This window comes from Hylobates moloch, unplaced genomic scaffold (genome assembly GCF_009828535.3).
Source record: "Hylobates moloch isolate HMO894 unplaced genomic scaffold, HMol_V3 SCAFFOLD_10, whole genome shotgun sequence".
NCBI classification, from domain to species: Eukaryota; Metazoa; Chordata; class Mammalia; order Primates; family Hylobatidae; genus Hylobates; species Hylobates moloch.
The window spans coordinates 102,272,913-102,288,138 of record NW_026652285.1 but is presented as its reverse complement, the minus strand read 5'-3'; the positions used below and the strand labels follow the sequence as shown (position 1 = coordinate 102,288,138).

General features: G+C 45.7%; 1 protein-coding gene across 3 annotated transcripts in view; it reads right to left on the bottom strand.

Annotated features, from left to right (window-relative positions):
* The window catches only part of GPR107 (G protein-coupled receptor 107), an 87,790-nt gene that overhangs the window by 60,984 nt on the left and 11,580 nt on the right, over positions 1-15,226 (bottom strand). For 2 of the 3 annotated variants that reach the window (XM_032165419.2, XM_058445168.1), the window contains exons 2-4: positions 3,337-3,450; positions 2,617-2,667; positions 1,697-1,776 (exon numbers count right to left, since the gene is read on the bottom strand). In XM_032165419.2, the coding sequence (XP_032021310.1) occupies positions 1,697-1,776; positions 2,617-2,667; positions 3,337-3,450 (245 nt within the window). The other variant, XM_058445169.1, reaches the window with a different exon arrangement.

Below are 15,226 nucleotides of genomic sequence, written 5' to 3'. Positions count from 1 at the left end.
AGGCTAAGGCAGGAGAATCACTTGAACCTGGGAGGTGGAGGATGCAATGAGCCAAGATCGTGCCACTGCACTCCAGCCTGGGCCACAGAGCGAGACCCCTTCTCAAAAAATAAAGAAAGCAAGTGAAGCCGGGCGCGGTGGCTCACGCTTGTAATCCCAGCACTTTGGGAGGCCGAGGCGGGCGGATCATGAGGTCAGGAGATCGAGACCACGGTGAAACCCCGTCTCTACTAAAAAAATATAAACAAATTAGCCGGGCACGGTGGCGGGCGCCTGTAGTCCCAGCTACTCGGAGAGGCTGAGGCAGGAGAATGGCGTGAACCCGGGAGGCGGAGCTTGCAGTGAGCCGAGATCGCGCCACTGCACTCCAGCCTGGGCGACAGAGCGAGACTCCGTCTCAAAAAAAAAAAAAAGAAAGCAAGTGAAATCCAGGGAAGCGCGAGAGGGCAGTGGCACTGTTAGTTGCCTCCTAATATCCATTTCCACCCTTCCCCCTTCTCATGAGATCCAATTTTGTTTACCCCATATCACCCAGGAGGGGCCAGTGACAGTTCCCATGCCTGAGTGGATGCCCAACCTAAGCTGGCACATTCAAGTACTTCTCATTCTAACTGGAGGAGGAGCCTGTTCTCTGTCCCTTGGCTGGATATGAATGACGGAGCAGAGCCACCTTGTGATGGCTGGGAAACCTGCCTGAGGAAGAAGCTAACACTCAGGATGCAAGAGCAGAGAGATGAAATGCACTAGAGTCCCTAACATCAGCAAGCAACTGCAGGCCTGTCTCTCGCCTGCCCCACTGCACATAGGTGAGGTAATCAATGTCTTCACTATTCATGCCAGAGTCTAAGTCTTTTGTTGCTTGCTGCCAAAAGTAGCCTAACTAATATAGGAGACTGTCAGATCAATTTTCTTAAATGAAAACAGAGGTTACCACGGAGAATACTTTAAAAGTTAGGGTCTACAATGGTTTTATGACAAAGTATTTTTTTTTTAGAAGCTTATTTATTAGTCTTCTTACCTCCAATCTTGTTCATCTCCAATCCGTCCTCTTCTGGGCTGCTAGGAGTCTACCTTACAGGCAAGTCTGAGCACATGATTCCTAACTTAAAGGCTCCCTCAGCAATTACAAAGTACGCAGGTGGAAGTATGCTGAACTTGAAAACACAAAGTCTGATAATTCATCAAAGTTCAACATTTTTAAAGAGGCTGAATTGCCAGAAATCCTCACCAACAATCTCGTGAAGCAGATACCATCATCACGAAGTAGGTAAGGACACTGAGGCCCGGAGTCACAGGGCTGGTGAGTGGCAGAAGCTATTATGTGGACCCAGTCTTGTTTCCACTCTGCCTTTGCATAGACTATGCCCTCTGCCTGGAATGCTTTACTTATTCATCTGGTAAAAGGCTACTCACTAGAAAGCTGCTTGGGCCAACACTTATCTGAAGCCTCTCCTTCCTTTCTACAATTCATGAGTTCTTCCTCCCTTCCACTTCTCTGTTTGGCAGTGATCATGTGTATTGTCGTTCTGTCTCTCCCATCAAGGACAGGACCTCTGTCTCCCTAGCCTTATCTTGAATCTCCGGCACTCAGCACGGTCTCTGGCACATGGCAGACACCCAAGGAATGTTAGCATACTACTAAATTCTCCCCGACTCTACTCTAGGACTGAACTGAAGGAACTTTAGAATTACTTACTCACTTCTGGAGATATCTAGGATTAGAAGGGTGACAGAGACAGACTGTTTCTTTAAAATACAGTAATTCACATCTTCATCCTGAAAAAGGAAGAGCCAATTGTACATCATCTTATTCATTCACACTAGAACAAGAACAGAGAGTTTTCAGGAACATAGCAAATGAGTGGCTCAAACTCCATTCAAAATAGTAAACTGGTGGGCACGGTGGCTCACGCCTGTAATCCCAGCACTTCGGGAGGCCGGGGTGGGTGGATCACGAGGTCAGGAGATCGAGACCATCCTGGCCAACATGGTGAAACCACGTCTCTATTAAAAATACAAAAATTAGCCAGGTGTGGTGGCAGGCACCTGTAGTCCCAGCTACTCAAGAGGATGAGGCAGGAGAATCACTTGAACCAGGCGGGGGGAGGTTGCAGTGAGCCAAGACTGCACCATTGCACTCCAGCCTGGGCGACAGAGCGAGACTCTGTCTCAAAAAAAAAAAAAAAAAAGTAGTAAACCAACTGTGAGTTCTCAAAAATGCTTGGAAGTCAAAGCAGCCACCACCTCAGGAAAATGGTGCTGTGGCTGGGTGTGGTGGCTCACGCCTGCAATCCTAGCACTTTGGGAGGTCGCAGTGGGTGGATCACTTGAGTCCAGGAGTTTGAGACATGGCCTACAAAATGTGAAACCGTGTCTCTACTAAAAATACAAAAATTAGGCAGGCGTGGTGGCACACGCTGGTAGTCCCAGCTACTCAGGGGACTGAGGCAGGAGGATCGCTTAAGCCTGGGAGGTCAAGGTTGCAGTGAGCTATGATTGTGCCACCGTACTCCAAAAAAAAAAAAATGAAAATGGCACTGCAAGAAGTAGGGTGTTCCCGTTGAATGGCCTGGGCTCAAGTGAAGAGATGAATTAGGTCACACATTTAATACTCACCAGGTAAGAAGAAAAGCCATCATTCTTTGTACGGTCTAGGCTAAATCCAATCTAATGAGGAGTAAAAAAAGTAGAAGTAAATATCTACACAATTGTCCATACTTTTCTTACTCAAAAAGCAGAAAAAGTGGTACTTCTAACGTGGGTTCCTCTGTTTTCTTAGCATTCATTTTGTAAGAAGGCAAAGTAAAATCACTCAAGTAAAGTCACTAATTACTAGAATTATTACAGAATTACATTTTAAGTGTTAAAAGTGAAATTATTTGATGCCTGATATATAATTTGCTACTCACAAGCTAACTATCTCCATATTCTGGTATTTTATATTTAAGCATTGGGGTTGGAAGGTGACTCTCACCTAAGCTAAAACAGTAAACCGCTGGGCTGGGCGCGGTGGCTCACACCTGTAATCCCAGCACTTTGGGAGGCCGAGGCAGGTGGATCACGAGGTCAGGAGTTCACGACCAGCCTGGCCAAGTTGGTGAAACCCCGTCATACTAAAAATACAAAAATTAGTTGGTCATGGTGGTGGGCGCCTGTAATCCCAGCTACTCGGGAGGCTGGGGCAGAGAATTGCTTGAACCCGGGAGGCAGAGGTTGCAGTGAGCTGAGATTGCGCCACCGCACTCCAGCCTGGGTGACAGAACAAGGCTCCATCTCAAAAAAAAAAAAAAAAAAAAAAAAAGAGTAAACCCCTGGATCTCATTAAAAGGTACTTACAGTCACATCCTTGTCTTCAGGCTCATTCAATGAGAGGCTACTGACATTCACCACCATGTACCCATCCTTGAAGAAGCCAAAGGTGTTCAGATGAACTTTATGCCTCACATCATCCTAAAGAGATTTGTAGTGGTGGAATTAGTTATATGGAAAAGTGCTTTTGATTATTTAACCTATTCATTTGCTTTAAAAACTATGATATCAGGCTGGGAGTGGTGGCTCAAGCCTGTAATCCCAGCACTTTGGGAGACTGAGGCGGGTGGATCACCTGAGGTCAGGAGTTCGAGCCCACACTGGGCAACATGGCGAAACCCTGTCTCTACTAAAAATACAAAAAGTTAGCCAGGCATGGTGGTGGGCACCCGTAATCCCAGCTACTTGGGAGGCTGAGCCAGGAGAATTGCTTGAACCTGGGAGGTGGAGGTTGCAGTGAGCTGAGATCATGCCACTGTACTCCAGCTTGGGTGACAGAGCAAGACTCTGTCTCAAAAAAAAAAAAAAAAAAGTAAAAAAAAAAGAAAAGAAAAACTATGATATCTCATTTCCTGCTAGCCAGCCAATGTTTCCATATGCTCAGTAACATACACAGCTGTGGTAACATGTCTTTCTCCAAAAGCTGAAGACAACTCATCGGAAATCCAAAAGATATCAACAGTTTCTGCAGAAGGAAGTATTCAATGGATTCAAATTCACTCCAACGCATTGGTATGGGTTCTAGGAGCAAACTCAGTGGTTGGCTGAAATGTGAATTCCAGGGCAGGAGGAACCATGTTTTCGTCATCCCCATATCCTTCCTGATAGTACAATGCCTGGCATCTAGTAGGCACTCAAAACATGCTGGGGGTGGGGAGGAAGAAAAGGAGTGGCTGAAGCTGTTCCAAGAATACACTCATTTATATAAATCCTCTTATCAATTTGTGTGTACCTGCCTCCTCCCATTGGCAGGATAAAGAATGAAGCTAAGCTATAATTCAATTATTTTAAAAGGTGAATTTTCACCTAAAAATGATACAGTAGATGATGGGTTTTCAGGGAACAAAGCCTTATGCAAGAGGAATCCCAGGAATAGGAATTAGCGACATGGAGACAGAGTCTTTTGGATACAGGATAATCCTAAGGTTTGGTGAGACTGAATCACATGGGCAGACGCCTACCCCACCTGCTTGATGCTGTCTCAACGTCGTGACTCCAATCTCAACTAAGTCAGTACACTGCAGGGCCAACAGAACAATGGTGTCAGTGAACACTTCTAAAACTGGGCTTCCACAAACACACTTTATGTTGTGTAACAAGTTTTATATTGAGATTTGGCTAAATTGTAACACCTTCCGTAAGTTTGCAGTTTGATTCTTTGTGTGAAGGGTAACTTTTTATTTCTAGATTTGGGGTTTCCTGGACATCACAGGTAGTCTAATGGCAAACACCAAAGGCCTGTGAGGACAGGCTATAGAGCAGATGTTTGGCAGAAACAGCATAAACCAAATCCCCTCCTCTCCCCCATAGAACTACACCACACTGTACCATCACTAGCAGGATTTTCTTTCCTGCCCACTCTTGCATTCATAGCTTTTTGACAGTCCTAGATTATGGGCTGAGAAGCAAAGGGACACAGTTCCAACTCGCCTCCCTGCTCAGGCCTAAGGCTATGGTCCCTGTTTCCCCTCAACATCTGTTAAAAACCCAGGACTCGGCCGGGCGTGGTGGCTCACGCCTGTAATCCCAGCACTTTGGGAGGCCGAGGCAGGAGGATCACTTCAGGTCAGAAGTTCGAGCCAGCCTGGCCAAAATGGTGAAACCCCGTCTCTATTAAAAATACAAAAAAATTAGCCGGGCGTTGTGGCACATGCCTGTAATCCCAGCTACTCGGGAGGCTGAGGCAGGAGAATCGCTTGAACCCGGGAAGGAGAGGTTGCAGTGAGCCGAGATCGTGCTATGGCACTGCAGCCTGGGTGACAACAGTGAGACTCTGTCTCAAAAACAATAACAACAACAAACAAACAAAAAACCCAGGACTCTGGGCTTCAAGTTTCTGCAACGTCACAGGGAAGCCCTGGCTTCCCTGTTCTTTGCCCAGTGGAGTTTCAGCTCCTTCTTCCCTTTTTTGGGCCTCTGGGAATTTCCCTTATTTTCTTAGGAGCTTGGCTATGTGGTGAAAACATGTTTGCTGGATTTCCACTTCCTGGTGGGCTGGAGTGGCTTGTAGCAAACCAACATTCTCACAGAGAACAATTAGAAAAGCCAGATAAGATAACAGAGGTCATCTCCTGGAATCTCCAAGAGTGGGTCAATGGTAAAAGCCAGAAAAGCTAAGTCTCCCAGCCTTTCTTGGAATTCTCTTGAGATAATTAAACCGACTGAAAATGTCTTCAGTATCTATTTTCTCAAGTCTCTCAAGGACAGTATATGATGACTACCCTCCTAGAGGCACAGGAGAAATTCACTCAACTACATAAAGGGATGCCTTAGCACATTAGGGCTTCATTCTCTGGCAGAATCCTCAGTGGAGCAGGACTGCAGAGGGAGAGGATGAGGGAAAATGAACACACAATTCCTGCCAGATAAAACAACGTATATGAGTCACAGCCATATTCATGTAAAACAAACTGGAATGCAGGGGGAAATCATCCGTGGTGACGGAGGTGAAGACAGTGACTACTCTCAGGAGAGAGGGGCTTTCCTGGGACTTGAGGGAAGGTGAGGCTTAGGGTGCTTCTGGAGGGGCTTGGTAATGGTTCTGCCTCATTTCCTGGGGGCTGCATGAGTGTTATCTACATTCTAGAAATGCACTGAGTTGTTTGCTTATAATGAGTAATTTTTAGCCATATATATTACACTTTAATAAAGTTTAAATTTTAGAAGTATGTTTTTTCTAACTGATCCGGCATGAAGCTGCTTTGTAGCAGAATGGAAACCTGATAAGCATTTTGTTTATACTTAGTCCACCACAATACAGGTTTTCTTGTTTTTTTTTTTTTTTCCAGAAAATGTTTCAATTGCAACCTGATAGCACTTTTTCCCCCACATAAACAGTACATTCCTTTACTATTTTTTTTTTTTACCTTCGCATCATCGTTTCATTTGATGATACAATGCCATGAAAAACAGGTTTTTTGAAGACTATTTTAAACAATAATAACAGCATCGGTTGGGCATGGTGGCTCATGGCAGTAATCCCAGCACTTTCGGAGGCCAAGGCAGGCAGATCAACTGAGGTCAAGAGTTCGAGATCAGCCTGGCCAACATGGTGAAACACCATCTCTACTAAATACAAAAATTAGCCGGATGTGGTGGCACATGCCTGTAATCCCAGCTACTCGGGAGGCTGAGGCAGAAGTGCTTGAACCCCGGAGGCGGAGGCTGCAGGGAGCCGGGTTGTACCACTGCACTCCCGCCTGGGCAACAGAGTGAGACTCTGCCTGAAAAATAATAAGAAGGCTGGGTGCAGTGGCTCACACCTGTAATCCCAGCACTTTGGGTGGCCGAGGCGGACAGATCACCTGAGGTCAGGAGTTTGAGACCAGCCTGGCCAACATGGTGAAACCCCGTCTCTACTAAAAATACAAAAATAAGCCAGGCGTGGTGGCAGGTGCCTGTAATCCCAGCTACTTGGGAGGCTGAGGCAAGAGAATTGCTTGAACCTGGGAGGCGGAGGTTGCAGTGAACAGAGATCGCACCATTGCACTCCAGCCAGGGGGACAAGAGCGAGACTTTGTCTCAAAAAACAAAACAAAACAAAAATAGTAATAATAATAATGATAATAATAACAGCATCACAACTCCCAGTTTTCAGAGCCTTCCAAAAACTAGGCTATGTGCCAAGGGCTTTACCTACGATTTCTGACCCTCGCTCAGCTCAATGTGGTTAAGAGAAGCAGCCCCACGGTAGCGATGAAGACACCAGTTCAGAGGAGAAATGACTACCTGAGGCCAAGCAGACTACAGCTAGTAAAGCTGGGACTTCAACCTAGATCTGACATGAGAGCCATTTTCACATTATCGTCTCCTAACAAGGGAAAGTAATCATGACACATTAAATGTAAAAAGCTATATTCAGTAACATTTGATAGAAAAAAAAAAGGGTGAGGGGCCAGGCAAGGTGGCTCTCGCCTATAATCCCAACATTTTGGGAGACTGAGGCAGGCAGATTGCTTGAGCCCAGGAGTTTGAAACCACCCTAGGCAACAGAGAAACCCCAGCTCTACAAAAAAAAAAAAAAAAAATTAGCCAGGTGTGGTGGCATGTGCCTGTACTCCTAGCTATTCAGGAGGTTGAAGTGGGAGGATTGCTTGAGCCCAGGAGGTCGAGGCTGCAGTGGGCTGGGACTGCATCACTGCACTCCAGCCTGTGCCACAGAGTGTGACTCTGTCTCAAAAAAAAAAAAAAAAAAAAAAGAAAGAAAGTTAGGATTGGGCCCGGTGACTCTCACCTATAATCCCAACACTTTGGGAGGGTGAGGTGGGAGGGTCACTTGAGGACAGGAGTTCAAGACCAGCCTGGGCAACATAGAGAGACCCCCACCTCTACAAAACATTTTAAAATCTGGCCAGGTGTGGTGGCGTGCAACTGTAGTCACAGCTACTGGGGACGCTGAGATGGGAGGATCCCTTGAGCCCAAATGTTTGACGCTACTGTGAGCTATGATTACACCACTGCACTCCAACCTGGGAGACAAAGCAAAGCTAGCTCCAAAAAAAAAAAAGAAAAAAAAATTGTTACCCACAATCCCACTGGCACGAACTTTTTTATACTTTGGTGAATTTCTTTCAAGTCTTTCATAAATAAGGGCAAATATATATCCTTTCAACTTTTTTTTTTTTTTTGGCTGGGCGCGGTGGCTCACACCTGTAATCCTAGCACTTTGAGGGGTCAAGGCGGGCGGATCACCTGAGGTCTGGAGTTTGAGGCCAGCCTGGCCAACATGGTGAAACCTCATCTCTACTAAAAATACAAAAATCAGCCAAGCATGGTGACACATGCCTGTAATCCCAGCTACCTGGGAGGCTGAGGCAGGAGAATCACTTGAACCTGGGAGGCGGAGCTTGTAGTGAGCCGAGATCACGCCACCGCACTCTAGCCTGGGCGACAGAGTGAGACTGTGTCTCAGAATAAATAAATAAATAAATAGCCAGGAGTAATAGCACGTGCCTGTGATGCTAGCTACTCAGGAGGCTAATGCAGAAGGATCACTTGAGCCCCGTAGTTTAAGGCCGACCTGGGCAACATGGTGAAAACCCATCTCTACCAAAAAAAAAAAAAAATAGCTGGGTGTGGTGGTGCAAGCCTGTGGTCCCAGCTACTCAAGAGGCTGAGGTGGGAGGATAGTTTGGGCCCACGAGGCCAAGTGAGCCAAGATCGTGCCACTGCACTCCAGCCTGGGCGACACAGCAAGACCCTGTCTCAAAAAAAAAAAAAAAAAAAAAAAGAGGCCAGGCACAGTGGCTCATGCCTGTAATCCCAGAACTATGGGAGGCCAAGGTGGGCAGATCCCCTTAGGTCAGTTTGAGACCAGCCTGGCCAACATGATGAAACCCCATCTCTACTAAAAATACAAAAATTTGCCGGGTGTGGTGGTGCATGCCTGTCCTCCCAGCTGCTAGAGAGGCTGAAGCAAGAGAATTGCTTGAACCCGGGAGGCAGAGTTTTCAGTGAGCTGAGATCGTGCCACTGCACTCCAGTGTGGGTGACGGAGTGAGACTCCATCTCAAAAAATAAATAAATAAAATAAAAAGAAAGAAAGTACTGTTGCCAATAGTATCTGCAGGACCTTCACCTAACCTGTCCCCCACCTCCATTTTAAGCTATTGTGTCATGTCAAATAAGATATGTATGGAAGTGACTTTGTAAACTATACCTCACTATAAGAGTCATAGAGGCATAGATATTTTGCGACTGAAGAAAGTACAAGCGAGGAGGATGTGACAAAGCAGCATGAGGATAACAATACCAGATGCAAGCAATGGAGATTCAGCTACCCTCTCCACCTCCACCCTATCATTTCCATTAGCACTGACACAGGCAATGGAGGTTCAGCTACATTCTCAACCTCCAGCCTACCATTTCCATTAGCACTGACACCATGGTAAAGGGTGCCTGTTTCACCAAGGATTTCAGAGACTGCAAGCACTTGGCCTTGTCTCCAATACTACACTAAGAGCTTCATATATCACCTCAAGTTCTTCTTACAACTCTATGAGGCAAGTAGCCTGAAACATGTCCATTTGGTAGATGAGGAAACAGGCTCAGAGTTAAAACTTGCATAAAATCATAAGGCTAGTAGATGGCAGGGCCAGTAATCTAACTCAGAATTAAGTCCCAAATATATTCTTTTAACTACCACATACTTTTTACAACCAAATAAAAAGTATATCCTAGGGCAGGGCGCGGTGGCTTACACCTGCAATCCCAGCACTTTGGGAGGCCGAGGCAGGCAGATCACTTGAGCTGAGGAGTTTGAGACCAGCCTGGGCAACATGGTGAAATCCCATCTCTGCCCAAAATACAAAAAATTAGCTGGGTGTGGCAGTGTGCACCTGTGGTCCCGGCTACTCGGAAGGCTAAGGATCACTTGAACCCACCCAGGAGGCGGAGGCTGCAGTGAGCCAAGATTGCGCCACAGCACTCCAGCCTGGGTGACAAAGCAAAACCCCGTCACACACACACAAAAAAAGGACATACTGTTTTGATGTATTTGCTCTTTTCTTCCTCACTTTAAAAATGGTTGTTTTATATTGACAGTTCTGCTATTTTAACTAAATGTCAGAACTTCTGCACCGACTTCATATTAAACTGCTTTCAGTTGTAAAAAAAATAGAGCAATGATACCTCAATTTAGTTTTTCTTATAAACTGAATTTTAGAAAATAAGAAATACAGTAACACTTAATTGAGCTAGCTTCGGCTCACCAACTGGTGGTCTACAGACTATATTAACCCACACATGTTATATATGGCCAATACAGTGTTTTGTTTTACTTTTGTTTTTAAATTTGAATTAGTTGCCAATGAATTCTGCGTAAAAACATGAATTTCCAATTTCTCTTATTTAAAAAAAGAGAAGAAAAAAACAGCCACAAGATCCAGCGCTTGTAGGCCACGTTCCAGTACAATAAGAACCCATTCTCTGGAGCAAGGAGCAGGGGCCACTGTGGCAGGAGCCTGTGCTCTTCTGCTACCCCTCCCCCTGCAGTCTCACTGAGCCAGCTGACTTACAAAACCAAGCTGGCTTCTAACCACATCTTGAGTTTGTGACCACTGATCAAAACAAAAATCAGATCCAAAAGGTAAGCAAAAAGTACCTTCAGGCACCACAAGAAATTTCTCTACTAATACAGAAAAAAAAAAAAAAAAAAAAAGAAAACAAGAATAAGACTACCAATCATGGCTGCACTCGATGGCTCATACCTGTAATCCCAGCACTTTGGGGGTGCTGAGGCGGGAGGATCACTTGAAATCAGGAGTTTGAGCCTGACCAATATGGTGAAACCCCATCTCTACTGAAAATACAAAAATTAGCCAGGCATGGTGGTGCCCGCTTGTAATCCCAGCTACTTAGGAGGCTGGGGCAGGAGGATCACTTGAACTTGGGAGACAAAGGTTGCAGTAAGCCAAGATCAGACCACTGCACTCCAGCCTGGATGACAGAGTGAGACTGCCTCAAAAAAAAAAAAAAAAAAAAAAAGGCGGGTGGGGGGGAACTACCAGTCATTAGCTGCCTCCTTCTATTAGTGGTAGGAGAAACTAACCTAAGAAGTTTAATATAATTCTTGGCTCATTGCACATACATAGCAATTCACAAATGGAATGGGGTCAAATTCACTCACGTAACAAAAATCCACCAGCTAAGCACATGAAGTGAGAGAAGAACTACACAGAAGACTGAGGTGCTGGCAAACGGGCTATCCTCTCAGTCAACGAGGGCTTTAGGCACCGGAAGCTTACCCAGTGCAGGTAAATTGGAAGGTGCATTAACCTGGGTTCAAACTCTGACTCCTCCACTTATTTAACCAGAGCTCCATTTTCTTAAGTTACAAAGCAGGGATAACAACACTTATCTCAAGGGGCTGCTATAAGGAGTCGATGAATAAAAAGCATCAAATATTTAGCACAGTCTCTGACTATCACAGATGCTTTAATAACAAGCAGCTATTACTATCACTTAAAATTTAGATTCTATAGGACACTTCATTTTCCCCAAATAAGCTCAAAACAGTTATCATTATTAGCTCAGTAGTCTCAACCTTTCTGTGTACACAGCACAGTCTCATTATACTAGAACTCTCTCTGCATACTTAAGAGGGAAGAAATATTTAAAAGGACACTAAATCTATCAACACCATCTCCCTCAGTGTCACACTCTCCCAGCTCTCTTCCTCTTGTCCTTCCATCCAAGTCGGCTTGAGTAAGCTGTTGGCTGTCATAACCAAGCTCTTTTCTTTTTTCTTTGTTTTTTGGAGATAGAGTCTCGCTCTGTGGCCCAGGCTGGAGTGCAGTGGCGCAATCTCCGCTCACTGCAAGCTCCGCCTCCCGGGTTCACGCCATTCTCCCGCCTCAGCCTCTAGAGTAGCTGGGACTACAGGCGCCCGCTACCACGCCCGGCTAATTTTTTTGTATTTTTAATAGAGATGGGGTTTCACCGTGTTAGCCAGGATGGTCTCGATCTCCTGACCTCGTGATCTGCCTGCCTTGGCCTCCCAAAGTGCTGGGATTACAGGCGTGAGCCACTGCACCCGGAACAATCAAGCTCTTTTCTACACTCCCAAGACAAAGGTGCTGGGCTCGACCACACACTGCTGCGACAGTACACTGTCTCCTTTTCTACCCCACCGGGTCCACATGGCCAACTACAAATTCTGGACAGACACGGCTAACCTATGGATGGACATGCGTCCAGTTGCGGCAAACATTAATTTTTCGTACTGATCACAGTTTTGGAGGCATGCTTAGGAAAGGTTTGAGATTTACCAGAATGGAGCAGCTAATAATCAATTGGCCCGAGACGAGGCACAATCACAATCATCATCATCATCATCATCATCATCATCATCATCATCATCAATGGGCAATCATAATAATCAATGGGCATGAGATAAGGAAAATCCTCTTTTATTCTTTTTAAATTTATTTTTATTTTTCTTGAGACAGAGTTTCACTCTTGTTGCCCAGGCTGGAGTGCAGTGGCGCAATTTCAGCTCACTGCAACCTCTGCCTCCCGGGTTCAAGCGATTCTCCTGCCTCAGCCTCCCAAGTAGCTGGGATTACAGGTGCGCACCACCACACTGAGATAATTTTGTATTTTTAGTAGAGATGGGGTTTCACCATGTTGGCCAGGCTGGTCTCGAACTTCAGGTGATCCACCCGCCTTGGTCTCCCAAAGTGCTGGGATTACAGGCGTGAGTCACCGAGCCTGGCCAGGAAAATACTTTTAATTTCCCAAAACTTTCCAGATACTTTTGGGTGGGGGGGGGGGGGGGAGTGAATAAATGCATCCCTCCCTACTCAGAATTCACAAAGCAGTATGTAAATTGAGGCTGCAGCCAATGGATTAGGAAAAATCCACTGCATAAAGTGGGTGTAATCAGGTGGGTCCTGATCAACTGGCACCGATTCTAGAGTATTTGTGCAAAGAAGGATTTGATTTACTTACTTACAAACATCACTTTTTTTTGTTTTTTGAGACAAGGTCTCACTCTGTCGCCCAGGCTGGAGGGCAGGGGCACCATCTTGGCTCACTGCAACCTCCACCTCCTGGGTTCAAGTGATTCTCCTGCCTCAGCCTCCCAAGTAGCTGGGACTAGAGACACCTGCCACCACGCCAGGCTAATTTTTGCATTTTTTTGGTAGAGATGGGGTTTCACCATACTGGCCAGGCTGGTCTTTAACTTTTGACCTCAAGTGATCTGCCCATTGTGGCCTCCCTAAGTGCTGGGATTACAGGCATGAACCACTGCGCCAGGCCTATAAACATCACTTAATGGTTTTTTAATTCATTATTATTATGTTTCTGAGATGGAGTTTCACTCTTGTTGTCCAGGCTGGAGTGCAATGGCGCAATCTCGGCTCACTGTAACCTCTGCCTCCTGGGTTCAAGCGATTCTCCTGCTTCAGCCTCCCAAGAAGCTGGGATCTACGCCCAGCTAATATTTTGTATTTTTAGTAGAGATGGGATTTCTCCATGTTGGCCAGGCTGGTCTCGAACTCCTGACCTCAGGTGATTGCCCACCTCGGCCTCCCAAAGTGCTGGGATTATAGGCGTGAGCCACCGTGCCCGCCCGCAAACATCACTTAATGGCTAAACATGTTCTCTGAAAGTTATTACTCAAAAATAAATAACATATTCCTATGAAGGTAGAGCTTTGGGGTGACGTTATTGCTATATATTGCATTCTCCTCCTAAGGCTGCTGTAACAAATAGCCACACACTGGGTAGCTTACAACCACAGAAGTTTGTTCTCTCATAGTTCTGGAGGCTACAAGTCCAAAATCAAGGCGTCAGCAGGGCCACGGTCCCTCTAAAGGCTCTGGGGAAGAATCCTTCCTTGCCTCTTTCAAGCTCCTGGTGATTATCAGGATTCTTAACATTCTTGGTTTGCAGCTGCCTCACTCCAGGCTCTGTGTCCACCATCACATCACCTTCTTCCCTCTGTGTATGTCTCTGCGCCCTCTCCACTTCTTATAATGGCACCTGGCACACTGAAAATAGGGCCCACCCTGACTGCATATGACCTAATGTTAACTGCAAAGACCCTATTCCAAATAAGCTTACATTCTGAGGTTCCAAGCAGACATGAACTTGGGGGGACGCTAGCCAACCCAACACATACAGATCCATCCTCTTACTCATTTACCCTGAAATGTCCTAGTGCCTAATTACATGACCCATATTTTTGTTACTCTGCAACTAAACAGATGTAGAAAGGGATAAAGAAAAGCTATTTTATAGTTCAGATACAATTTCTTGACACCTACTTTTTTTCTATTAGTTACAAAAAGAATAAACCCTGGCTGGGCACGGTGGCTCACACCTGTAATCCCAGCACTTTGGGAGGCTAAGGCATCCCAAACCCTCCCTAACCTGAGGTCAGGAGTTCGAGACCAGTCTGGCCAACATGGGGTAACCCCATCTCTACTAAAAATACAAAAAATTAGATGGGCATGGTGCCGCGTGCCTGTAGTCCCAGCTACTTGGGAGGCTGAGGCAAGAGATTCGCTTGAATCTGGGAGATGGAGGTTGCAGTGAGCCGAGATCATGCCACTGCATTCCCAGCATGGGTGACAGAGTAAGACTCTCAAAAAAAAAAAAAAAAAAAAGAATAAACTCCATGAAGAAGAATATCTATACAGCAGTAGTAAAGGGAGGCAATAAAAAGGAAAAAGAAAAAAAAAGACAAAGCAATCACTGGAATTTTCCAGGGCTGTTTTATTAAGAAACCCCAGCAATCAAATATTTTATTACACTACACTGGCATTTTCAGAAGGAAGCACACTGGCATACATGCCACCAAACAGCAGTCACTAAAAAAGGCATGTTCGATGTGGAGTGTGCAAACTTGAATAAAGAAGAAAAACAATAGGAAAAAAATAATTAAAAACTGAAAAAAAATTTTAAATAATTAAAAAAGCATGTTATAGGGCCGGGCGCGGTGGCTCACGCTTGTAATCCCAGCACTTTGGGAGGCCGAGGCGGGCGGATCACGAGGTCAGGAGATCGAGACCACGGTGAAACCCCGTCTCTACTAAAAATACAAAAAATTAGCCGGGCGTGGTGGCGGGCGCCTGTAGTCCCAGCTACTCGGAGAGGCTGAGGCAGGAGAATGGCGTGAACCCGGGAGGCGGAGCTTGCAGTGAGCCGAGATCGCGCCACTGCACTCCAGCCTGGGCGACAGAGCGAGACT